At 34.8% G+C, this 26593-nt stretch overlaps 3 protein-coding genes across 3 annotated transcripts; all 3 read left to right on the top strand.

Annotated features, from left to right (window-relative positions):
• Nucleotides 1-1967: 1967 nt before the first annotated feature.
• On the top strand, nt 1968-4615 carry LOC123320481. The gene is made up of 3 exons (XM_044907813.1): nt 1968-2741; nt 2826-2900; nt 3015-4615. Exons 1-3 carry the CDS (start codon nt 2678-2680, stop codon nt 3278-3280), a joined length of 405 nt encoding a protein of 134 aa, XP_044763748.1. The 5' UTR covers nt 1968-2677; the 3' UTR covers nt 3281-4615.
• A 2951-nt stretch (nt 4616-7566) lies between these two features.
• Nucleotides 7567-11646, top strand: LOC123321094 (uncharacterized protein K02A2.6-like). The gene is made up of 2 exons (XM_044908597.1): nt 7567-9376; nt 11306-11646. Exons 1-2 carry the CDS (start codon nt 7567-7569, stop codon nt 11644-11646), a joined length of 2151 nt encoding a protein of 716 aa, XP_044764532.1.
• A 7361-nt stretch (nt 11647-19007) lies between these two features.
• Nucleotides 19008-19909, top strand: LOC123320079 (nucleolar protein 16). The gene is made up of 2 exons (XM_044907246.1): nt 19008-19235; nt 19341-19909. Exons 1-2 carry the CDS (start codon nt 19135-19137, stop codon nt 19834-19836), a joined length of 597 nt encoding a protein of 198 aa, XP_044763181.1. The 5' UTR covers nt 19008-19134; the 3' UTR covers nt 19837-19909.
• Nucleotides 19910-26593: the final 6684 nt, after the last annotated feature.

Genomic DNA, 26593 nt, shown 5'->3' with positions numbered 1-26593 from the left:
TTTTAGTTTTGGAGATTTCATCAGTAAATATAGTAGGGAAGATGATACCAATTATTCTGATGTTGTCGATGAGGATGAAGATATAGAATATATTATTACAGATCAGGTAGACCACGCAGTGTGGGAACAAAACGACTCGAAGGGGCAGTTATGAACGAACAGAACAGAAAAAAATCAATAGCCAGTACAAGAAAAATTAGTGTTCAAGTCATGAAGTTGTTAGGCAGATCTTTGCTATATCCTCACCAGCAAGCCCTCCCGTCCCGAGATTTTCATCCGAAGATTAATTTTTGTCAGTGATACTTAAATAGACTATTGAACAATCCTCATTCTGATCGCCAAATCCTGATGAAGCTTCAATTATGAATTTTCGAGGAGAATCCGTATGAAATTGTAGAAACCCATTTTCAAGAGCAATTTTCACTAAATATGAGGGGTAATATTGGCGATTATTTGATTGGTTCTTCGATTTGCCCTTGGTATTGGAAGATTTACCTCTTATGAATGAAAACAGTTGAATTGGATGGGAGGGAGACATCAGTAATGGCCCGCCAGATCTCCAGACTTGAATAGTTTAGATTTCGAAGGCGTATTGAGGAATTGGATAATAGGCGCGTTTGAAACGAGGTATCAAGAAAGGTATTAATTGCACAATACCACGCCTACAATGCCAGCAGGTGCAGATTATTCATATTCATCGTTTGGTCAGAAACTATTCGATAATTCCCTCAATATACCATGGTGCCGAACAAATTCCACATTTTTTGTGGGTGATGAAGCCTTCCCTCTGAGGGAATCTCTAATGCTACCATTTAGCAAACCCATAGTTGATTCACTAGCTCGGAATGAAAGAATTTTCAATTATAACTTTCTAGAGCTAGGAGAACAATTTTGGTTTGATGGTTGCTCGTTTTCGGATTAATCGGATGGCATTGTAGAAACAGTTGACGGTATTGTAAAGGCTACTGTATGGAGTGCCCCTGTGTAATTCAGTGGCTTTCACATTTTGAAGGGCAACACATAAATATATTAGCACTTATGATTCCAGAAAATTAAATTGAAAGGAGAGATATTGAAATCAAAAGGTGACTGTGCTAGAAAATCTGCATATATATTGCAGAATGCTATCCAGAAGTTACCTGCAGAACTCCAGACTGTAGTAAAGTCCTGCTTTGAAGCTTGCAAAAAGAGAAATACATAAGAAGCTGTCGCAAAAACTTCAGGACATGTTGAATTTTAACATCATGCTGAAAAAAATATTGAAGAGCATGACTTTCTTCTTCCCAGTCAAAAATCGGGATGTTGTTGTGCCAAGCGTAAAAAAATCAATCTATAGTTTGAAGGTTATTATTTATCCAAGTCCCAAATTATAGTCCAATCAGGATTGCCTTGAGAACTTTTTCAGCTATATTCACTCCAATGGAATAAGATATACCAACCCTGATGTTGTACGTTTCATAATGTCATTTAACACTTTAACACTCAACAACTCAATGGGAGAACATTCATTTGGTTCTGATTGTCGAAAGAATCTGTCATCATGAGATTGTTTGGAAATTTTACGATCTTTTTTAGAATCTAAGTGTTTCCATAAAGTTTATTCAGAATTAAATGAACTACAAAGGAGTACAGTTCTTCCTAAATTTATCAAGTTCAATAGGACAAAACTCACCAGATTTACAATCGTTTACATCATAAGTTCAGTAGTTGGAATAATTTTCAAAAATGAGTCTATTAAAAGGTGCGATATCTGCTGGAATAAATTACTCAGTAATAATGAGTTAGTGAAGGACACAGATTTTATTGAATCTAGGACATTCTATCCCAAGAATATGCGAAAAAGAAATTTCAAAATTTGTTTTTGATATATTATAATAGGTCAAAGAAGAAAAGGTATGGCCTTACCATACCTTTTCTTCAATGAAAATTGAATTTCCAATAGAAAAACGGGATTCCTTGGATTTTTTATCTGCATCAAGAGCTTGAAGCAACTGTTTCATACATATGTTATCCATAAAAAAGTCCTCAAATATATTTTAACCAACAAACTCTTGCAAGACCACCTGGAATTGTTCTTTGGTGCAATCAGGTCAAGAGGTGGTTATAATAATAACCCGACTGCAAGACATTTCGAAAGTGCTTTCAAATGGTTGCTAGTGCATGCAGAAATTAGAGGTCCAGATACCGACAATGTGACAAACATTGAAAAATTTCCAATTTTATCATGTGGAAGTGGTCAAACCATTACGTTCAATGACGATAATGAATGCATTTTAAATAGTCCTGAATATTCAAGATTGGAGGAGAGTATGACAGAGCAAATGGAGAATTATAATTTTTCTTCATCTGCTGTGTAGGATTTGACCCCTTATTGCGAAGATGTGGTAGGATATATTTCAGGTTTTGTGATCAGGAGATTAAAAAATTGTGTCAAAGAGTGCACTTGAAACTGACAAATTGGAAGAGCGAAAGCGAAAGCAGTATGGAAATTTGATTAAAGCTTCTCCAACTGTTTGTGTGAGGTCGCAGAGAAGTGCTTTAGACTTTTTGAAAAAACAGTTGGGATTTTTAATAAGAATATAAAAAATCTTGAATCTATATTAATTCAAAAAACAATGAATACAATTGAATAATCATATATTCAATAGTTTTTTTTCTGTATGCAGTAAGCATTTCAATGATGGAGGGACCACGACCTGAGATGGAAAGCGAGCATATTGAGTGTGTTACAAATACTGATGGTAAGTCTTTCTACATATCCGCAATGCATTAGTGAATGCATTACTCAATAATCATATATTCAATATTTTATTTTCTGTATGCAGTAATCATTCCATTGATGGAGGAAACACCTGAGATGGAAAGCAAGCAGCTTGAGAGTGTAATTTCAAATACTGATGGTAAGTCTTCCTACACATCGGTCACAAAAATAATAAGGAGCATTACTTATTTATCTTATATTAAATAAATTATTTCATTATATAATTAGATTACCACAACTTCTCCTTTTTCAGATATTCCTTTGCGTGCACCCGTTGGAACTTCACATTCGAAAAAATTTTCAAAATCTCTAAGAAGAGACAAAAAATTGCAAGATATGAAGAGGACAATCAACTCCTTACGAGCTAAGCTGAATAGAAGGAAATCACAAATTTGCTACTGCAAAGGTAAGCCTGTTAAACCAGTTTTATCCAGCAAAAAAACTGCAATTTTTCAGTTGATAAACGAATCTAAAAAATTCCTATCCAAAGAGGCACAAACAGCTTTGTCCTTATTCTGACATGTCTTTACTGACTTGTACAACTGTTTAAGGTTTTTTTAATTGTGGTTCGAAAAATTCTCTAACTAATATGTTGAATATTCTTGAAATGTGTATGTTATGATTGTATATCAAATTCATAATTTCTGATGAAAATTGTACAAATTCAACTATTGTTATTAATTAAAACATGTATATAACACCAGGATGATATATTTTCATCATATACTTGTGTCCTATATTCAAAGCTCTATTATCTGTATACAGGTATTTTCAAAAGTGACTTGTTGTAACTTCTGTTTAAAACAATTCTCACCTAAATACATCCTATGTCATCTTCAGTTTTGTCATATTTTCTTGAATATTTCAAATAAAACGTTCAGCAAATCTAACTGAGTATTTCATTTAAAAATTTATTCCCAACAATGTTTACATAAAAAAACATCCTGATCACAAAACAAAGCCCTACTTTTGTTATGTCGTTCAGGATTTTTTTCTGTCTTCGACAAGTCGATATTCGAAATATGAAGAGTAGAATTCGAATTTCGCGCACCTTTATTCAAGGAATAGAATTAAAATTTCGCACCCTTTCTTCCAAGGATATGATTTGAATTTCGCGCCATTCATTTATACAACAGAAAACTGTTATTCAACATTTGAGAGCACGATTTTAGCGCCACCTGATTGTCAATTGGGTGCAACACAGGCCAAAACGTATAGGCTTTTTAGTACTAGCGATATGAGGCTGTTTCCTATCTTCCTAACTCTATAATCTTTGTATTGCACTGATACAACAGAAGCAGAATTGTAGATTTTGCTAGTACTATGGAGGTACGCCTGCACCTCTTGTACTTAGTAATTCGTTGGTAAAAATTTTCGTTTACACTGAAGGTCAGCAGTCGACATGCAATTTTTAGTTGCGCAACTGTTTAGTCGCCTAGGTATGCATATAGTTGCATGTCCTGATAAATGAATAGCACTAATTTTGTAACTTGACAACAGTTGCGCAACTAAATTGAATCTCGGTGGTTGACCTGAAACACGAATTGCAAAAAAAAATGTGGAACTTACGTACTTTGGTCCCCCGAACAAAAAACCCAAATAAAATTTTCGGCTATAACGATCATATTGCGAAATTCACAAAATGTGTCTTTGCTTCTACTAGAACACTGCACGCGCACTCAAGTCACTCGTTTACGTTACCTGCAATCGGCACTACCTGATGTCGGGACTGAACTTACTGAACTGAAGAGAGGTGAAAAGAGTAGTTTCGCTAGGGACGATGTTGTTGATCATAGAATCCGAAAGGGGTTCTTCTCTTCTTCTTTGATCAAGGTGGCTTATGTTTTTAACGACCTGTCTATTCAGCCTAGTCAGTAACGTCCAAAGTGACCTTTTAAGTACAGGGATAATCACGAAAGAATAGGTAATCATTAGGCGTTTCTGAGAAATACGAATTCTGTTCTTAAAATTGTTATGATGTGTTTGTGGCAATGAAACATTCTGGCTAAAATATTTTCCGATGGGGTAATCACAGAACACAAGTATTAACGATTCGATATACAGGATGTCCCAGAACTCAACGTCAAGCCGAAATGGGGTGACAGGATTGATTGTAACCATTATAAGAAAAATCAGAAAAAAATCTATCCCATGCAGTTTGAAAATTATGAGCATTTAAAAAAAAACAAAAATTTGATCGAAGTGTAACCATTTTTCGGTTATTGTGGTTGATTTATTATTTTTGTTCATGTAAGCTTTGGAACCGTAACCCTTAATAACATTTCTAGAATCACAGTCAAAAATAATGACACAATTGCCCCAAGTTGCTCAGAATTAATACTATTTATTAAACTATGAATTTAAAAATTTTCAAAATTTTTCGACTTTGATAGGCCCTCCTTTAAAAAAAATGTGCTAGAATGCCTTGGCAAATGCGCATTTAATCAGGATTGTAAAATGGTACAATATTTGTTAGTTTGATACTAATAAAAAAGAAGATAAAAATAAAAACCTCAAGTAACCCGATTTTTGCTAACCCATTCTACTCAGTCAAAATGTTTTTTATTCATACAAGTTCTTGGTAGGTTCTTAATTTTATGGCAAAATTATCAGAGAGATGGATAGATGGAACCTACCAAGAACTTGTGCGAATAAAAAACATTTTGACTGAGTAGAATAGGTAAGCAAATAAGATCGCTACTGGGAAAATTCAAAACTTTAAGAGAGATATGTGAGCAAGACGAACTGACGAAGGTATACCGGGCACTGGTTGAACCTCATTTGAATTATGGTATACTATCATGGGGAGGGATAGCAAATACGTATTATAAGGGCATAGAAGTAGTTCAAAAATGGGTGTTAAAAATTATGTACCGTAAGCCCATTACTTACCCAACAGAAAAGCTATACGAGTTGTCAAACATGTTTACTGTACATCAACTATACGCCCGTGCCCTCCTCATGTACCAACATCAATTACATGTACCTGCAAAAACTGGAAAAGATATGAGATCTCCGAACATCCCTTTACCTATGCCAAGGAAGACTATTGGCTTGAAATCGCATACCTACCTGGCACCTTTACTTTATAATATACTTCCGAAGAACATCAAGGAAACTAAGGCAAAATCAACGTTTAATAAGAAAATAAAAGAATGGATTCGAAGCAAGCCCACATCTTTCTGGTATACGTTCACAAATAGAAACAATTTCATCTAACACTACCTGTTCCGAATGTGTGAAAATTTATTTAATTTGGCATTGTAATTTTTTGTTAGTTTTTTCTCTCTTCTTAGTTGTGTGCACGCAATTCTTGTGCAGGTTGCTGGTTTTTGATATGTACTGCCCACGTACAAGTCTTGAACTTTTGTGGGAAACAAAATGTTTGTTTTTTGATATAGAATGCTGTAGTTATTTTGTTATTGTGATAATTTTCTTGGGAGCAAAAAATAGGGTTACTTGAGGTTTTTATTTTTCTCTTCTTTTTTTTATTTTGAAACTAACAAGTATCGCACCATTTTACAATCCTGAATAAATGCGCCAACTTTTAATGGCATTTGCCAAGGCACTCTAGTACATTTTTTTTGAAGGAGGGCCAATCAAAGTCGACAAATTTTGAAAATTTTGAATTTATGGTATAACCAATAGTATTAATTCTGAGAAACTTGGGGCAATTGTGTCATTATTTTTGACTGTGATTCTAGAAATGTTATTTAGGGTTACGGTTCCAAAGCTTAAATTAACAAAAATAATGAAAATCAACCACAATAACCGAAAAATGGTTACACTTCGACCAAATTTTCAGGTTTTTTTTAAATGCCCATTTGCCCATAATTTTCAAACTGCATGGGATAGATTTTTTTTCTGATTTTCCTTATGATGGTAACAATCAATCCTGTCACCCCGTTTCGGCTTGACGTTGAGTTCTGGGACAGCCTGTATGTACTGGTACAAGGTTGTGAATGTGGAATAGATATACTGTGGATATACATGGATACACCTGGATATCACGTAGATATACCTGGTTATACCTAGAAAAGCTCGTATATATTTTGAATCCCGACTCGAATACGCATGCGCATAACCTGGTTGCTCGTGATTTCATAGTTTATGTTTCAGTATTTTATGAACGTGATTCTGTGCTATCCCTTAGAATCTTGTGTGGAAAGTGTAGTTGATTAACACTTTGTTTCAAAGATAATTCGATTGTATTTTCAATAATACAATTGCACTCGAAAGTTTCTCTTAGTATTTCCGATAAATAAGAAACTAGTAGAATATTTACTTCAGCAAGAGTTGCAATGAACCGTCAAAATAATGAAAAGTTCTTCACTATAAAAGAAATGTTATCCATTATTTTGTGGAACAAAATGTAACCTATTAAAACTTCAACTCGAATTTATCGGCATGCTGTGCGTATTCTCACTTTCATCAGCTCGAGGCTATGTTTTATATACAACCGCCTTAACATTTCCCCAGAGGAGAAACCTAAAGGTGTCAAGTCTGGTGGCCATTGAATTGGTCCTTGTAATGTACGCACTTTATTCTTGTGCGCATGCGTTATGATTGCATGGAGCGAACGCATACTGTTAACGCGAACCAGTTGAAAATTGGTATGTAAGATGACCGAATGTCTAATGTGGAAATAAATGAGATCACCCTCAGAGTGTTTGATTTTCTAAGAAACCTCAAGACATTACAAGTGGCGACGAGGATTATTAACGAACTCAATAAAATTACTACAAATTGATAACGTGTGTCGTGTATCGAAATAAATTTTTCGGGACAACACGTGTGTGATCAACATGGCGACTCCTAAAACTGTGGGTCTGCAATTAGAATTTGATCCAAAAATTCATGACTGGACTGTGCACATCAATCGTCTCGAACAGTTTTTCGTGGCGAACACAATAACAGACAGTGATATTAAACGTGCAATTCTGTTAAATGGATTGTCTCAAGAGGCATATATCCTTCTTCAAAATCTTTGCGTGCCAAGAAAACCACAAGAAAATGTCTACGAGGAAGTCGTTAAACTGTTGAACGAGTACTACTGTAGGAAAACCAACGTTTTTGCTGAAAGATGCCAGTTTTATGCGGCAAGAAAATCTCCGAACGAGAACATTCAAGACTGGGCAGTGAAGCTTCGCAGTTTGTGTGTGAAATGCGAGTTCGGTGATCAATTGAAACATATTCTCCGTGATAAGTTTATATGTGGTTTGAATCCGGGAAAAATAATGGACAAAATGTTGAGTGAGTGTCGGGCTACGACAACATTCGAAGAGGCCGTCAGTTTGGCTACAGCAGCTGAAATTACATGGAGAAATCAAGATGAAAATGCCGATCCATCATTTATCAAAGAAGAACCTCGGGAAATCTACCGGGTACAAGGGACTCCCCCGCGCAGAGAGGTACAACGCAGCGCAGCGAGAGCGCGTTCCAGCGCAGTCGTGCCTGCCAGAAACCGAGAGGTGGATTGGTGTTCCATTTGCGGTAGGGGTAAACATCCAGGAAGTAAATGTTTCTTTAAAAACAAGGAACAACAACCAAGGTATTGCGCTCATTGTAGTACTAAAACTCACAACACGTCGAATTGTAGGAATAAAAAGGAAAAAGTTTATAATGTACAACTTGACCATTCAAATGAAAATTGTGATATAGAAGAATTTCCAATATTTACTGTAGAATCAAATGTTTCGAATCCAATGACAATTGAAGTTCTTTTAAACAATAAGTTATTTATTTTAGAATTAGATTCTGGCGCTGCAGTTTCTTGTTTACCATATTCAGTTTATCAAAAATATTTTGAAAATTATACACTAAATCCTACTAGTATTACCTTGATAAATTTCACAGGAGGAAGAATTTCTCCCCTTGGAAAAATAAATATCGAAGTTAAGTACAATAATGAAATCAAATTTATAGAATTTTGTGTTATCAAAGAAAGTACTGTTGCAATTTTGGGTCGTGATTTCATATCTGCTTTCAATATAAAATTTCAAGCTGTAAATCACATAGCTAATAATAATACATGGATAGAGAAATTGAAATTGAAATTTCCAGATGTTTTTACTGATAAAATTGGTTGTTTTAATAAATTCAAATTGAAATTGTTTTTGGAAGAAAATTCCGTTCCTAAAGTTTTCAAGGCAAGGCCACTGCCATATGCTCTAAAAGAAAAGGTCGAAAGGGAACTGAATAGGTTGGTTGACATAAATATCCTAACACCTATCGAACATAGTGATTGGGGTACACCAATTGTACCAGTTCTCAAAGAAGATGGTTCTGTCCGCATTTGCGGGGATTACAAATTAACTTTGAACCCTGTTTTAAATGACGATAAATATCCAATTCCGAGAATTGATGATTTATATGCTAAATTAAATGGTGGTCAACAATTTTCTAAAATAGACTTGAGCACAGCGTATCAACAGATAGAACTTGAAAACGAATCGGCGGAATTAACGGCAATATCGACTCATAAAGGTCTATTTTTTTATAATAGGTTACCATACGGTATAAAATGTGCACCAGGAAAGTTTCAGAGAATTAGGGATCAACTTTTCGGTGATATGGAAGATGTTTGCGTATTTCTTGACGATATACTTATAACGGGTAAAGACTTTAAATCTCATGTAGAAAATTTAGAAAAAGTTTTGCAAATATTACAGGATTGCGGTTTAACGATTAAAATGGAAAAATGTACCTTCTTTTCAGATTCCGTTTCGTATTTAGGATTCGAAATTAGTCAGCAAGGGTTACATAAATCTAAAAAGAAGTTGGAGGCTATAAAAAATATTCCAATTCCTCAGAATGTGTCACAAATTCGTTCATTCATCGGGGCAATAAATTATTACAATAGGTTCATCCCGAATGTACCAACAGTATTACATCCACTTTATAATTTGATAAAAAAAAATTCAATTTGGAATTGGAATCAAGAATGTCAGAATTCGTTTGATACGGTCAAAGAAATATTGCAGTCGGATAACTTTCTGGTTCATTTCAATCCGGAGCTTCCACTGAATTTAACAGTGGATGCATCAGACTATGGAGTCGGCGCAGTTCTGTCGCATATTTTCGAAAACGGTGTGGAAAGACCAATTTGTTTTGCTTCGAAAACTCTGAACGATCAACAAAAAAGGTGGAGTCAGATAGATAAGGAAGCATATAGTATAATTTTTGGAGTGAAAAGGTATTATCAGTTCTTATACGGTCATAAATTCACGTTGGTCACTGATAATAAAGCCCTGGTTTCAATATTTGGTCCTAAGAAGGGGATCCCTATCATGGCAGCAAATAGACTTCAAAGATATGCCTGTTTTTTGAGCGGATTTGATTTTGAAATTAAATATGTTAAATCTAGTAAGAACATTGCTGATTTTTTGTCACGATTACCATTGAATGCGATGGATTCCGAGATTAACAAAGATTTGTATAGTATAAATTATGTTAGCGGTTGTAATGAGATAGAAATAGATTTGAAAAGAATTGAAAATGAAACACAAATAGATGAAATTTTATCGAAAGTTTATAGATATACATTGTCAGGTTGGCCGAAAGAAGTAGCGGATATTCATTTGAAACCCTTCTTAAGAAGGCAGTACGAAATATCTATAGTAAATAATGTTTTAATGTGGGGGCATAGAGTCATTATTCCGGGATATCTCCAAAAGGAAGTTCTAAAAATGTTCCATAATAGTCACATGGGAATAGTAAAAACAAAGTCATTAGCAAGATCATATGTTTGGTGGCCCTGTCTCAACAAAGACATCGAAATGATGTGTAAATCATGTACGGTCTGTCAATCAGTACAGAGAAACCCTAACAAAGGACAGTTACAATCCTGGCCTATATCTAATGAAGTATGGGAAAGAGTGCATATAGACTTTTTAGGTCCCATAATGGGTAAATATTGTTTAATTGTTTTAGACTCATTTTCGAAATGGTTGGAGGTTTTTGTAATGAATAGTATCACAACAAGTCACACAATTGAAAAATTAACTGAAATTTTTTCTCGTTTTGGTATACCTAAGATATTAGTGTCTGATAATGGACGTCAGTTAGTTTCGGAGGAATATGAAAACTTTTTGACACAAAATGGTATACAGCATATAACTTCACCTCCCTACCATGCAGCTTCTAATGGTGCTGCTGAAAACAGTGTAAAAACTGTGAAAAATTTTCTCATAAAAGAGCTGCAAAATCGTAACAGTAACTTCGATATGAATCGTTCACTGTGTAGGTTACTGATGACTTATAGAATAACTGAACATTGTTCAACGGGTGAATCCCCCTCACGTTTGTTTTTTGGAAGACAGATCAGAACCAGATTTGACCTTCTTAAACCCGATAATGTTCAAAAACCACCTAAAGATATTGAAACTGTAAAAAATAATTTAAGAAAATCTCAGAGTAATAACTTAAAGTATTTTAGAGGAGGAAGGAGAGAGAGATTCACTTTGGGACAATATGTTTATGCGAAGGACTTTAGAAATGTAACCAAACCAAATTGGGTAGTTGGTCATGTAATGAAAATTTTAGGTAAAAATGTGTATTTAGTGAAAGTTTACAACACCGATTTGGTTTGGAAAAGACATCAGAATCAACTGGTCAGTTTTGATATATCCAATGTCGGAGATATAGATTCTAGTTTCGACGATAATGATGAAGTTGCCAATGATTCTTATGATCACTGTAATAATGATGTTTCAAATGAGCATTGTTTGGAAAATGGTATCAGTGATGAATTGCCGAGCGATGTCGACGGTAGAATGATTGAGGAAGGAAATAGGGCTCAGAAAGTGACACCGCAACGCACATCATTGCTGGTACAGAATAGACCTAAAAGATTGAGAAAGTCGCCAGATAGGTGGCGTTATTGATTCAAATTTTGTGAATTATTGTATTAGAATGTAATATTGATTTATCGGGAAATAACCAAATAAGGAGGGGAGAGTGTAATGTACGCACTTTATTCTTGTGCGCATGCGTTATGATTGCATGGAGCGAACACATACTGTTAACGCGAACCAGTTGAAAATTGGTATGTAAGATGACCGAATGTCTAATGTGGAAATAAATGAGATCACCCTCAGAGTGTTTGATTTTCTAAGAAACCTCAAGACATTACAGTCCTCTTCTACCAATTCATTCTCTTGAAAATCAGTGAGCCATTGCCCCACTGGGTGAAAGTAAGGAGTTAATGGCTCGCAGAGCTTTTCCAGGAGGAATGGGTTGTTAGAAGAGGGCCGATTGAATGGCTCCCACGCTCCCTAGACTTGACACCTTCTGATTTTTCCCCTGGGAACATTCAAAGTTAGTTGTGTGTAAAACACAGCCCCGAGATGTAGAACAATTGAGAGAATACGTACATCATGCAGATGAATTCAAATATCGATTGAAATTCAATCGGAAGATGCAGAATCTTCTGAAATTCATTAGGGTTTTCACAACCCTATTTCTGAAGATTTTTCACGAATTCGTCTGTTAAAGCCTTACCTTCTGCATGACACTATAAATATTTTCGTCCAACTGAAATTTCCTTAAGTTCTCTGGTATTTTCTTTGGTATCAGGCCTGTAGATGAAATGACAATTGGGATGGTCTTGATCTCTCTTAACTTCCACTGTCTCCTGGTTTGTTCGTCTAGATATCGGTATTTTGGAATTTTTTCGGTGTGTCTATTTAAAAGATTGTTATTATATGGAATCGCCATGTCGATGAATAGTGTTCTGTTCTCATCCTTATCCAGCAATACGAGGTCAGGTCTATTATGAGTTATGTTCCGGTCTGTGAGAACCGTGCGATCTCAGTAGAAATTGTGCTGATCATTTTCCAATACAGCATCCGGATGATTATTGTAATGGGGAACCTTTTTTCACGTTAAAAGTTTGTATTTTATTGCCAATTCTTGGTGAAGAATCGTGGCAACAGCATCGTGTCTATTTTTGTACGTGCCTGCGAACTTCTGACATCCTCCAGTGATGTGCTGGATAATTTCATGTGTCGCACAGCCATAACGACAGCTATCGTCCTTCACTGAGGCATCCTTGGCGATATATTTCATGTAGTTCCTTGTCGGAATCACCTGGTCCTGGATGGCGAGGATGAAGCCCTCTGTCTCGGGAAGTCAACCAGTAGTTCGACATATACTCCATTCACTTTTATTTTAGCACTCGGTTGGCCATGGAAATTTGACACATTTCACTCTGTATAGTACGAAAATGTGGGGTTATGACGCTTGTCAAAACATTTTTGGGTTTTAAATAAACGCTATGTTGCCCGTTCTACATTAAAGTTTCTGTTATTACGTATTTTATCACAATGTCGAATCTCTTCGGAAAATATGTGACGAACATAATTGAAGTTTATACAAACTGATTGAAGGCATACCAAATCCAGTTATTTGCATGGAAGATACAAGAGATCAGTATAATATCATAATATGCACTAGCTTGAAGAGAGTTAATGTTCATTATCTTCTTTGGCTAAAGTTTGAATACGTTACATCAGTTGTAGATTTCAAAAATATTAACCCGAAGATGAAATGCATATGATTCAGTGGTTGGCAATGGGTATCTCCTGAAGGAATTAACAGATAATTACAAGAATGTGCCTTTCAGATGGTAAAGTGATGTGCTTCGTTGATGGAACACTCGGCACACAAGCATGGCCGTTGAGGGGCGTCAAAATGGAAATTTCCCGAACTACAGGCTACAGATGGTTCGGCAAGTTTCCATTCCATTTCCATTCCATTTTTCATTCATTGTCAGGCAACAATTTTTTCCATCTGATGTGCAAGAATTTACGCAGCAGCAAACCGATTATTTCAATTTTTTTATTGATTTTGTTTCAGAGACTGGGAGTGAAGACCCTAAAGAATTTCAGAAACTAAATTCAAGATGAAGTTTTCTAAAACTTTAATGGAGTTATATGGGTACTTGGCAAATGGGGGCTATTCGATTCAAACAACCATTGTTAAAAACGTCTATATTTCAAGGCTATTTTCGGCCTCTTCATCAGGACGCTAAAAAATAGCGTCGAAATATAGACGTTTTTAACAATGGTTGTTTGAATCGAATAGCCCCCACTTGCCAAGCACCCAAATAACTCCATTAAAGTTAATCTAATACGGCAACACTCCACATTAAAGATAAGTTTTCTAAAACGTAAGGGCCGAATTTGAGAATAGGTTATGTTTGTTTTGATGGAGATTTTGAAAATCTTTTATAGTAAAAAGTTTTCATCATTTGCATGTTCCACTGCAACTTTTGCCATTGTAACTATTCAACCCTTTTTTTTTTTTCGAAGAACTAACAAAAAAGGTCAAGTGTGTGGCATTTTTGAAAAGACAATCGAATAACCTTAGAAATAAGGTGTCACTCAACCCGGCTTCCCATTCAAGATTTAATTTTATTTAATTAAATATTACATTTTAATATTCTACAGATCTTGATTCGCATACAGCAATAATCGCAAAGTTCTACAATTCCGAAAAAGAAATAGTTCAGGTTCTGCTGCACAAATATGCAAGGTAAAGGCAGTATTCGGTATTCCAAACTTCAATCTACCAAAGCTGTTCCTGACGCATGTATACATATGAAATTTTTAGATTGTAATACATATGTTGGGAAATCACCTTGAAAACTTAGATGCTTCAAGGATAATCATAATATTTTCTGTATTGATTATTTTCATCAAGTAATGTTAGATCAGAAACAAAAATTACTCACATTGACGTTGAAGATACTTCTCAGACCTAAGGGCCTTGTCCTTCATTAAACTGTTTGCCAGGTACACTTACAATTTGTTCTCATATCATCTACTACTCCTTCACGACGTTTCGGCCTTTTTGAGCTTTCTGCGGCCTAAAAACAAGAAAAACAATGATACATTGAAGATTCAAAAACAAGAAAAACAATGATACATTGAAGATTCAGACAGTCATAGACTTCATTACAGAAATAACTCTGGATATACATGTAAATGAATTTTCGAACTGATTGAATAATTTAAAATTTGATCTGAAATGTTGAATCGGCTTAACTAGGTAGCATAATAAAAAATTTATGTATAATAAATAAAATAGTGAGACAACTCACTTTTATAGGTTTGATCCAATGTATAAAATAAACTAAAAGAACAAAAGTATAATAATTATCATCCATTTAGTTTAATTGTTATAATATGTTGAATCAGGAAAAGGACATGAGATTTGTATTCTTTATAGATGTTTGATGTTGAGATTTATGTTGTTCTCATTTGTCTTCTTATTTTAGAAGAGAGTGACTTTGCCTTGAGAAAGTACAGAATTTTGGCCGAAACGGATTTTATAGTGGAGTTCCTTTTCAATGGTCATAAAAATTAAATAATGTCAAACTGTAAAGGTATTTAGAAAAAGTCAAAAAATTTTCTACTGCGATCCTAATTCTTCAATTTTCTATATGATGAAGAAACGCAGTAAGAAAGTGTGACACAACTGTTCTCACTGTTCAGCGCTCGAATAACTCAACCTTATAGTTTATTCTATCCTAGGTTTATCTATAAAAAAAATAATCATCGAAATCTGTGATGTGACGTAAATGGCACTTTTAGGCAATAGTTTAGTTTAGTAGAATAACCAAGTTGGCCAACTAAGATCAGTGTGAGGCTCATTAAAATCATGCGAAAAATTCAGTTGTCTTGTTCTCAAGCACTCACCTCTACCTCTTTGTGAAGTCGTGTAAACTGCAAGAGTGTACAACAGTTCAGGGCTTCTGGATCCCCTGTAATAATCGTCAGAATGAATAGATGTGATCTACAGGCACCAGAAGGTGATGGTGAAATTGTCAAGTAAGGAACTAAGTTCAAATGAATAAGAAAAAGTAATTAATGGCTAAACTGAAAGTAGAATACCTTGCATCGTCTAATAAGAATTCTCTAAACGAAACTGAAATACGTAAAACATGAGAAACAAACAACTTCCTAGGGAAGAAAGCGATTGAAGACAGTTCGTGGAACACTGGAATATCATTCATCAATGAACTAATTCGCCAAATTGCAAAACCTTATCGGGTGAAATGCAAAAACTTTGTGTGCATATAGATAACATGGTGTGAAAAACGTCCGAGGCAACTCTGAAAAACATAAAGCAGAATCCACACAAACATACATAAAAAAATGGCCCGTCTCTGAAAACAAGAAGTAGTCTGTTTCAATCTGTTTTTCCTTTTTCTGTTTCCTAACCCTAATCCGTCAACGTACCAAAGAGGACGAGGAGCTAAATGCTCATACCCGTACCGACGTTGCCACGTCTACTTCTCATTCTGAAACTGTCAACTTCAGTACTGAAACTTCAACCAGCTGTCAGATAGACGTCAAAATAAAATTGTGGAGGTGTTGTATAGGCAAAAATAATACATAATTTGGAATATTATTTTACTTTTAGTTAAAATACGTACATTGAAATGCATTATTTTTGTTTTTAATTTGATGGTGGTGTTAGTCCTAGTGATTCCTCAGCCAACAGTGTGCGTTATTAATGCCAGTAATGTTAATGAAAGTATTCAATGGGAAAGTCGCACAGTATTTTAGAAGGAAGTGAATAATTATGCCATTTTCTTGTTGTGTTGTTGGACGTTTTCCTATTCCTGGAGAAATTTCTGTATTTTAGGATAAGAAGCTTCACATAAATTACTTGACGAGGAGACAACAAAAATGCTATTATTAGGAGCGCTGACTTATACTAGTTATATTTTTATTTATACTCATTAATTTATGCTGTTTTTTTACTAGTTCTATTTTGTATCGATTATAATTTTATACTGTTCCTGGTCAGGAAGACCTGAGTTGTTAGCCCTTGGAAACATTGTTTCAATAAAGTTTATTACTACTACTATAGTGTTCCTGTTTTATATATACCTATATTGAATACACCTTTTCAATGAAACAGTGCATCTTTTCAAGAATATTTAATACAACTAAATTACATAATATTATGTATTTACATTTTGAGAAAATATTCATTCCATCTCTTATTACCCGTACAAACGCTGTACAAATAAAGGCCAGGAACAATGGTCTACCAGACGCAATCCATATGGATCCAGAGTTTCACAATCCTCATAGCAGTATTTTATTACAGGTTGGTCGTTATTCCCTTCTCTAAATATACATGAATTCATCTGTGCTAACCCTTGTGTGAAATATTTTCCTCGAATATTTTGTTCCAAATATTTTATAGAGTAACCTAGGTAAAAGGCCAATTATAAATTATTTGTAGGCTGCTAAGCTCTTGAATGCTTTTGTATATCTGGCTTATCTTCTGGGAATAAAATCCACCACTTCTTGATTTGTTTTCAAAATTTCAATAAATTAGGTACTCTCTGTATTCACTGAAAGAAAATTTATAGTTAATTCAGAAATCTTGATATATGATGATGATAGTTATCATATCAAAAGTTTAATATCAACTTACTTTTTATATATCTATTACAGATTGCCAAATAAATATTCTTAAAGTTCTAGATGAAGTTAAATACCACTCTTTTATACCTTGGAACAACGAAAATATTCGTCAAGTGAGGAGTTTTACTTTTACTTGTAATGACGCTTTTGCTTGCCTCCACAATTTTTGTGAGGCTAGAAGGTTGGAGTGGCCAATAATATTCCAAATCTTTGTTTTGACCAGGAAGGCTTTTCGACCAGGTTCAGTCTTCCAAGTAATGATTCTGTTCTGTTCTTCAATTGTTCGAGGAACGTTACAGGCTCTTATGTTGTTATATGTAGATATATCAGTTTAATTTAACGTTCCACTCAAAACTTCTTGTTGTTAATCATGTTGCAAGTGATTGCAACCCGGTTATTTGTGTTGCATTGGTCATCACAGATTTTCTCATATAACTATTACCACAATTTCACAAAGAATATTAATGAAAAATGTAAATAATAAACGGTCTCTGATAACAAAATAAAAATAAATAAAACATGTGAAATGAGTAGACAGGCTGTCAGAGATGGACAGTTGACAGTTTACAAATGTTCTGTGGCTTAAAAAGTAGACGACAGACTTGGCAACGTCGGTACGGGTATGAGCATTTAGCTCCTCGTCCAAAGAGGAACGTACCTAACCTCAAAGACAGGCAGTTGTCAGTAGTTGTTCTATGTCATTGAACGATTGAACTAAAGTCATAGAGACTCTGACTAAAGCTAAGATGTCTAAAACTATGGTGTATTCACTGATTCGATTTTGTTTTTAATTTCGTGGGTCGGATCAGTTTCGTTTTTCTCACTGTAGGTAGCGCTGTTTAGAATTTGACAGAGCATTGTCAATTGATATTTGAAAATAATTTGAATACTTTCCTACGACTAACGAATATGTTGTATTTATAAGCGATTATTGGTGAGTGAAAATGTATTAGTTCAAAAACTACAGCTAATAATTCGGTGTTTTTGGAATTTGAGCCAGAAAAAATCAGATGAACGAACATTCGGGAAGGATATAGCTAAGTTTTGAAACTTAGCTATAGGATATAGCTAAGTTTCAAAGAAACTGTATTGGAAATACGTAATTTGAATTGTGAGCATGTATTGAGAATCAGAAATTGCTAAATCTATTCGAGTTTGTTCTTCAAATATTCTTCCTGAATAGATATAGTGAAAATTACCTTTCTATCAACTGAATATATTGGATATTTGACCAATCAATTGTGTTTTATTAAAATCATATTGAATTACTCCCCTCACGAATTCAAGTTGCCAAACGGAAATTATCTTGAAGAAGAACAGTAAATACTCCTTTGAACCCTTATTCGGTAGTGTTGAAATGTTGACAAATTTGTTTTTACAACGATAATTGAACTGTAAATCACAAATATTCCTTAACAGCTGACAAAATGGGCCAATTCATATTTTGCACTCGTTGATCGATATTCGATATCAACGCAAAACAAAATAAAAGGAGACAGTATCTTGGACTTCCTTTGATAGAACAAGGATAAAACGAAGCAAATGACATGGTGGCGCCGCCACGAAACTGATCCCATATCCCCGATTTTCTGAAATGTTGATGCTTGCAAAAAGTGACAAGTGCACACACAAGTGTTTTAGACATCTTAACTAAAGCTATTCAAGTTTAGTTCAATCGTTCATGTCATATCAAAGAGAAACCTCTTTGGTCATATCAAAGAGGTTAATCTTTGGTCATATAGATGATATTAGTGTTCTGTGTATAGACGCGTGTGTTCTTAGACTTCCCTAATCTAAGCGTGTGTTATTATGTCTATGGTTCATGTGGTGTTAAGGTTAACTAAATCTTTAAATTTGTTTTTCTTCTGAAAGTTTTTAAATTTGTGAGTTGAAAAACAGCTTATTGGTTGTTCTTTTTCATTCAAAATGACTAAATTAAGGAAAATGCGTAGAAGGAAAAAGTTCCGTTACAACATCAATAGAAAAAGATTGAGGAACAAAATCACTAGCTGCGGAAAAATAAGTTGGTGAGTAGAATCTTATTTGGCTCCTGTTTAATGTGGTGCCAAGTTTTCATTTTTGTCGTCGTTTTTTCAATTGTCAGGATTACATTCAGGAATTTATTGTTTCAGTAAAGAGATCGCCGATAATTGGGATCGGAAGAAATCGTTCAATACAAATTTGAATGAAATGGGACTCGCTGTCGATCCGAACACATGTGTTCAAACAGTCCGGCATCACAAAATTGTTGATCCAGTAGATATAGAAGTATCTACAAATGATAATGAATGGTTTGTTGAGGAGACGACAGAACCAGTCAGGGAAGAGAATGCATCAAAAAAAATGGTAGTAGATAAATTGTGGGCAGAGGCGAAAGCACCAAGGGTGAAGGGTTTGAGATTACCTGGCTCCGTTGTTGAATGGGTCACATATTTGATGGATACCTATGGAAGTAATTACAAAGCGATGACTAGGGATAAGAAAAACACTGATCAAGAAACTTGGAAACAACTAAGACGGAAAATTAAACTTTTTAAAAGTATAGAAGTGCAGTATTCTGAATATTTGAAGAGCAGAGGAATAGAAAACCCTGTTGAGAGTGATGTGTCATCAGACGATGAAATTTGAAGTATATTGAAGCAATGATGAACACTTTATAATTGTACATGTGAGAATATTTATAAAAAAAAAATTATTTGAATATCTGTCATTTATTATTCTGTTCGATCTGTGAAGCGTATTTTTCACCATTTTCACTTCTATAGCATATCATTTGAGACGATAAAATTTCAGAATAATTAATAAATCATTGGGGTTTAGGTATGAGCAAAGTTCAAATAAACCAAAGTTAAAATTTTGTTATTGAGAGTTTGGTTGGCCATTCAGATATCGCTGTTAGTGTATTAGTACGAGATGATAGCTAACAGTATATTCTGATCAAAGATTAGTGACTAGTCGTACATTATGATAGCAACATCTCTACATTTAGAGCACCTGTCTCTGGTTGTGACTATGAGAATGCAGATACAATGGTACAAAAATGTGGCTACAGTATTTCTAGAGTTGCTAAAGAATAAAACGAGGAATATGTCCCAAATAGGTATGTACATTATCATATTATCACTTGTTTCAATAGTTTTAAGTGTGAGTTAAGACTCGCTCAGGTAATAATTTCTTCCCCATTTTGGATTTAATTGGAATTTAGTCTACTCTGGATATAACTAATAAACTTTAAGGTTAAAATTGTAGCTCTATTTCCATGTATGTTAACTCATTATTCTATTCTATATAGATATAGCCAATTCCTCTTTGATATAGCTATAGTCCATTCAAGAATGATTGACATCCCAGAAGGACTTGAAAGTCCAGGCTAAGATGTCTAAAACACTGGTGTGTGCACTTGTCACTTTTTGCAAGCATCAACATTTCAGAAAATCGGGGATATGGGATCAGTTTCGTGGCGGCGCCACCATGTCATTTGCTTCGTTTTATCCACAGATTACAGATTATTCTCTGTAATCTGTGGTTTTATCCTTGTTCTATCAAAGGAAGTCCAAGATACTGTCTCCTTTTATTTTGTTTTGCGTTGATATCGAATATCGATCAACGAGTGCAAAATATGAATTGGCCCATTTTGTCAGCTGTTAAGGAATATTTGTGATTTACAGTTCAATTATCGTTGTAAAAACAAATTTGTCAACATTTCAACACTACCGAATAAGGGTTCAAAGGAGTATTTACTGTTCTTCTTCAAGATAATTTCCGTTTGGCAACTTGAATTCGTGAGGGGAGTAATTCAATATGATTTTAATAAAACACAATTGATTGGTCAAATATCCAATATATTCAGTTGATAGAAAGGTAATTTTCACTATATCTATTCAGGAAGAATATTTGAAGAACAAACTCGAATAGATTTAGCAATTTCTGATTCTCAATACATGCTCACAATTCACATTACGTATTTCCAATACAGTTTCTTTGAAACTTAGCTATATCCTTCCCGAATGTTCGTTCATCTGATTTTTTCTGGCTCAAATTCCAAAAACACCGAATTATTAGCTGTAGTTTTTGAACTAATACATTTTCACACACCAATAATCGCTTATAAATACAACATATTCGTTAGTCGTAGGAAAGTATTCAAATTATTTTCAAATATCAATTGACAATGCTCTGTCAAATTCTAAACAGCGCTACCTACAGTGAGAAAAACGAAACTGATCCGATATCCCTAAGATGTCTAAAACTCTGGTGTATTCACTGATTCGATATTGTTTTTAATTTCGTGGGGATATCGGACCAGTTTCGTTTTTCCCACTGTAGGTAGCGCTGTTTAGAATTTGACAGAGCATTGTCAATTGATATTTGAAAATAATTTGAACACTTTCCTACGACTAATGAATATGTTGTATTTATAAGCGATTATTGGTGAGTGAAAATTAGTTTCGAGAAAGGGGTGTAGAACATTAATTTATTCAACATGTCGTTCAGTAAGTTCAGGTTTCTGTATGGACAATCAAGAACTACAGCTAATAATTCGGTGTTGTTGGAATTTGAGGCAGAAAAAATCAGATGAACGAACATTCGGGAAGGATATAGCTAAGTTTTATGGAAACTTCAGCAATGTTTCAAAGAAACTGTATTGGAAATACGTAATGTGAATTGTGAGCATGTATTGAGAATCAGAAATTGATAAATCTATTCGAGTTTGTTCTTCAAATATTCTTCCTGAATAGATATAGTGAAAATTACCTTTCTATCAACCGAATATATTGGATATTTGACCAATCAATTGTGTTTTATTAAAATCATATTGAATTACCCCCCTCACGAATTCAAGTTGTCAAACGGAAATTATCTTGAAGAAGAACAGTAAATACTCCTTTGAACCCTTATTCGGTAGTGTAAAATGTTGACAAATTTGTTTTTACAACGAAAATTGAACTGTAAATCACAAATATTCCTTAACAGCTGACAAAATGGGCCAGTTCATATTTTGCACTCGTTGATCGATATTCGATATCAACACAAAACAAAATAAAACGAGAGAGTATCTTGGACTTCCTTTGATAGAACAAGGATAAAACGAAGCAAATGACATGGTGGCGCCGCCACGAAACTGATCCCATATCCCCGATTTTCTGAAATGTTGATGCTTGCAAAAAGTGACAAGTGCACACACCAGTGTTTTAGACATCTTAGATATCCCCACGAAATTAAAAACAAAATCGAATCAGTGAATACACCAGAGCATAGATAAACACTATAGATGGGAAACTCTCAGATAAAATTTTGTTACGAAGAAAAGCGCCATCTCTTGAACGTCAGCAAACTAATCTCGATTAATTTGTCGAGAGCGCCCTTTACGCTTTGATAAGGTAATTTTATTTTATTTTATTTGGAGACAACTATGTAACAAATAAAGCTACATTTACAATCAATTCACGGGCCGAAGTGCACTTCGGCACGGAAGCTTAGCAGATGGCGTTCTCCGTTACCATTCACAATGAAATTCAAGACAAAATTTCTTGCAAGTTGCAAACTATCACTTCGGCAAGGAATTTCGAGCCGGCTATAGATGATGCTGATGCTTATGTTTTGATCAGTTTTATTTTTGATTCATTTGAGTATTTGGTTTCAAGATTATTGCGAATGGTAAATTTCGTGCCGAAGTGCACTTCGGCCCGCGAATTGATTGTGAATGCAGCTTAATACTCTGAGTTCATACATACAATTTATTAGATGAAATGTTCACATATGATAATTGAAAAACGATAGAATATATGATTGATAAACAAAAATCAGTTAAATGAAACTTATCTATCTTTTATGAGCTGAAATACCTCAAATTTGGACAAGATTTCAAGCGCTTCATGAGAAAATCATACCTCTTCTTTGGTACTACATCCTACGAAATCAGAAAAGATTTAATCTTCGAATTCCTAATAGTCCGGCTTCTGAAGAATTATGCCAACCATAACTCTCATTCTCTATGATAACTCTATAAGGAACCATAAGAACAGGCAATTTTTTCTATCTTCTTTCACTTTTACTCGTTGCTCTTGAATTTAGGTACACAACAATATTTCTTCCCAACGAAAACTTGTAATAAAATGAACAAACAAACTTGAAATCAAAGATTATAGAGTAGAAAGATAGGAAACGAAGCGACTAGAGTGATGTTAGCGCCATCTGTGTTTCAAATGTGTTTTTAAGGCCCTAAGACTGGTTAAAATTTTAATTCGAGGGACATATGAAATTTTGCGAGATGTCAGAGTCAGATGGCCATTTTGATCAAACCGGTTTTGAATGTTTTGATTCTCGTATCCATAGACAACCTCGTATCGCCTTTTGTTTTTCGAGCCCATTCTAGTTGCTGATTATTGAAATTGTTGTCTAATTTCTTGGCGAAAACCTCAGAATATCGTTCGAAAATTATTGTATGGTGAAGAACTGTGGATCAAATAAAACGAATTTTACTAAGGAAAATGGGAATGTAAGTATTAACTGGTAACATGTGACTCGGTCTTTCATTGATTTTTATTTTCAGAGCTACGAAGTGGATAAAATTGTCAGGGCGTAAAGGCCTGCAAACACTATACTGACTACACCATGTGCTAGTCGATTGAGAAGTTTATCCACGTGAATTGTTGTATGCAGGAAGCATCCCTTACATGAAGGGCTCATTTAGGGGAAATTATGACTTTTACACGTCCATTCAAAGATTCTCAATTGCCTTCAATATATTCAGAAATGCAAAAGTTTTATGGATTTCGATTTGGAAATCGGGTGACTGTCAAATTGTTGTTTGGAAGGTCAAAGTTTTATGAAACCTTCTGTGAGTGTTCATTCGTCAATCAATTTGTATATTGTGTCATAAAGAGACCATACCATGAAGAAATCATGAAAAAGCATGAAGAAATTATACTGACGGGCTTGAATACAAGGCTTGTATACCTCTGTAAGGTTTTTTTCAATTGTGGTTCTGAAAATTTTGTAAATAATATGTAAGTAACGGAAATATGTATCCTATGACGGTAAATCGAATATTGGTTCATATCAATTTCTGATATAAATTGTAAAAATTCAACTCAGTTTATTAATTCGAAACTTTTTCACAGAAAAAACACCTTTCACGTAACTATAGCAGATAACCATGTACTCTTGTATCCTAGTCAAAGCTCTATTCGTGGTCCATAATTTCAAATTTTTGTACATTTTTTATAGATTGCAAATAAAGATTTATCACATCCAACAGCGTATTTCATTGATACCAATCGATTCCAAACAATGTTCAGATAAAAACTAACATCCTGGTCACAAAACAAAACCACCCTTTCGTTTTGTCGCTCAGGATGTTTGTTTTCTGGTCTCAACAAGGTCAATATTGAAATTGAATACAAGGAATAGAATTCGAATTTCGCGCCCCTCAATTATAAAAGAGAAAACTGTTATTAAACAGTTTTTCTGTATTGATAATACGTTTTCAGCGCCATCTCATTGTCAAATGTGTTTTCACTGGCCAAAATGTAGTCGGTTTTTAGTACTAGCGATATGAGGGCGTTTCCTATCTTTCTATTCTATAATCTTTGCTTGAAATCGAATGTTGATCATTTGACATATCAATTTCACACACAAGCGCAGAATCAAAGATTAACTTAGTCTATGCTACAAAGTCACTCTAGTTCATGCGCAGAATTATCAGCGTAGGAAACTAACATTTTTTCATATTAATTCGCTGACCTTTCAGAGATGGCAGCAGTTCATTCGGTTCACGTCATTACTGCGCTAGGAAGCGCGCAGTCAGCTGACCATAACTTCTATGTTTTTATCAGTTTCAAGATGAGATTTTCACTCAGATGATGGTCAACTATTCAGGATTCATAATCCGTAAAAAACTTTACTTGCACCCCTTGCAAACTACCCTTTTTCGACCCTTTTCCGTATAAAACACCGAATTTGCGCTAGGAAGCGCGCAGTCAGCTGACCATAACATCTATGTTTTTATCAGTTTCAAGATGAGATTTTCACTCAGATGATGGTCAACTATTCAGGATTCATAATCCGTAAAAACTTTACTTGCACCCCTTGCAAACTACCCTTTTTCGACCCTTTTCCGTATAAAACACCGAATTCGCGCTAGGAAGCGCGCAGTCAGCTGACCATAACTTCTATGTTTTTATCAGTTTCAAGATGAGATTTTCACTCAGAAGAAGGTTGACTATTCAGGTTTCATCATCCGTAAAAAACTTTACTTGCACCCCTTGCAAACTACCCTTTTTCGACCCTTTTCCGTATAAAACACCGAATTCGCGCTAGGAAGCGCGCAGTCAGCTGACCATAACTTCTATGTTTTTATCAGTTTCAAGATGAGATTTTCACTCAGATGATGGTCAACTATTCAGGATTCATAATCCGTAAAAAACTTTACTTGCACCCCTTGCTGCAAACTACCCTTTTTCGACCCTTTTCCGTATAAAACACCGAATTTGCGCTAGGAAGCGCGCAGTCAGCTGACCATAACTTCTATGTTTTTATCAGTTTCAAGATGAGATTTTCACTCAGATGATGGTCAACTATTCAGGATTCATAATCCGTAAAAAACTTTACTTGCACCCCTTGCAAACTACCCTTTTTCGACCCTTTTCCGTATAAAACACCGAATTCGCGATATAAAGCGGCGCAGTCAGCTGACCATAACTTCTATGTTTTTATCAGTTTCAAGATGAGATTTTCACTCAGATGATGGTCAACTATTCAGGATTCATAATCCGTAAAAACCTTTACTTGCACCCCTTGCAAACTACCCTTTTTCGACCCTTTTCCGTATAAAACACCGAATTCGCGATATAAAGCGGCGCAGTCAGCAGACCATAACTTCTATGTTTTTATCAGTTTCAAGATGAGATTTTCACTCAGATGATGGTCAACTATTCAGGATTCATAATCCGTAAAAAACTTTACTTGCACCCCTTGCAAACTACCCTTTTTCGACCCTTTTCCGTATAAAACACCGAATTTGCGCTAGGAAGCGCGCAGTCAGCTGACCATAACTTCTATGTTTTTATCAGTTTCAAGATGAGATTTTCACTCAGATGATGGTCAACTATTCAGGATTCATAATCCGTAAAAAACTTTACTTGCACCCCTTGCAAACTACCCTTTTTCGACCCTTTTCCGTATAAAACACCGAATTCGCGCTAGGAAGCGCGCAGTCAGCTGACCATAACTTCTATGTTTTTATCAGTTTCAAGATGAGATTTTCACTCAGAAGAAGGTCAACTATTCAGGATTCATAATCCGTAAAAAACTTTACTTGCACCCCTTGCAGACTACCCTTTTTCGACCCTTTTCCGTAAAAAACTCTGATATATACAGATTC

This window comes from Coccinella septempunctata, chromosome 9 (assembly GCF_907165205.1).
Source record: "Coccinella septempunctata chromosome 9, icCocSept1.1, whole genome shotgun sequence".
In the NCBI taxonomy this organism is placed as follows: Eukaryota; Metazoa; Arthropoda; class Insecta; order Coleoptera; family Coccinellidae; genus Coccinella; species Coccinella septempunctata.
This window is presented reverse-complemented; position numbering and strand designations above follow the sequence as displayed.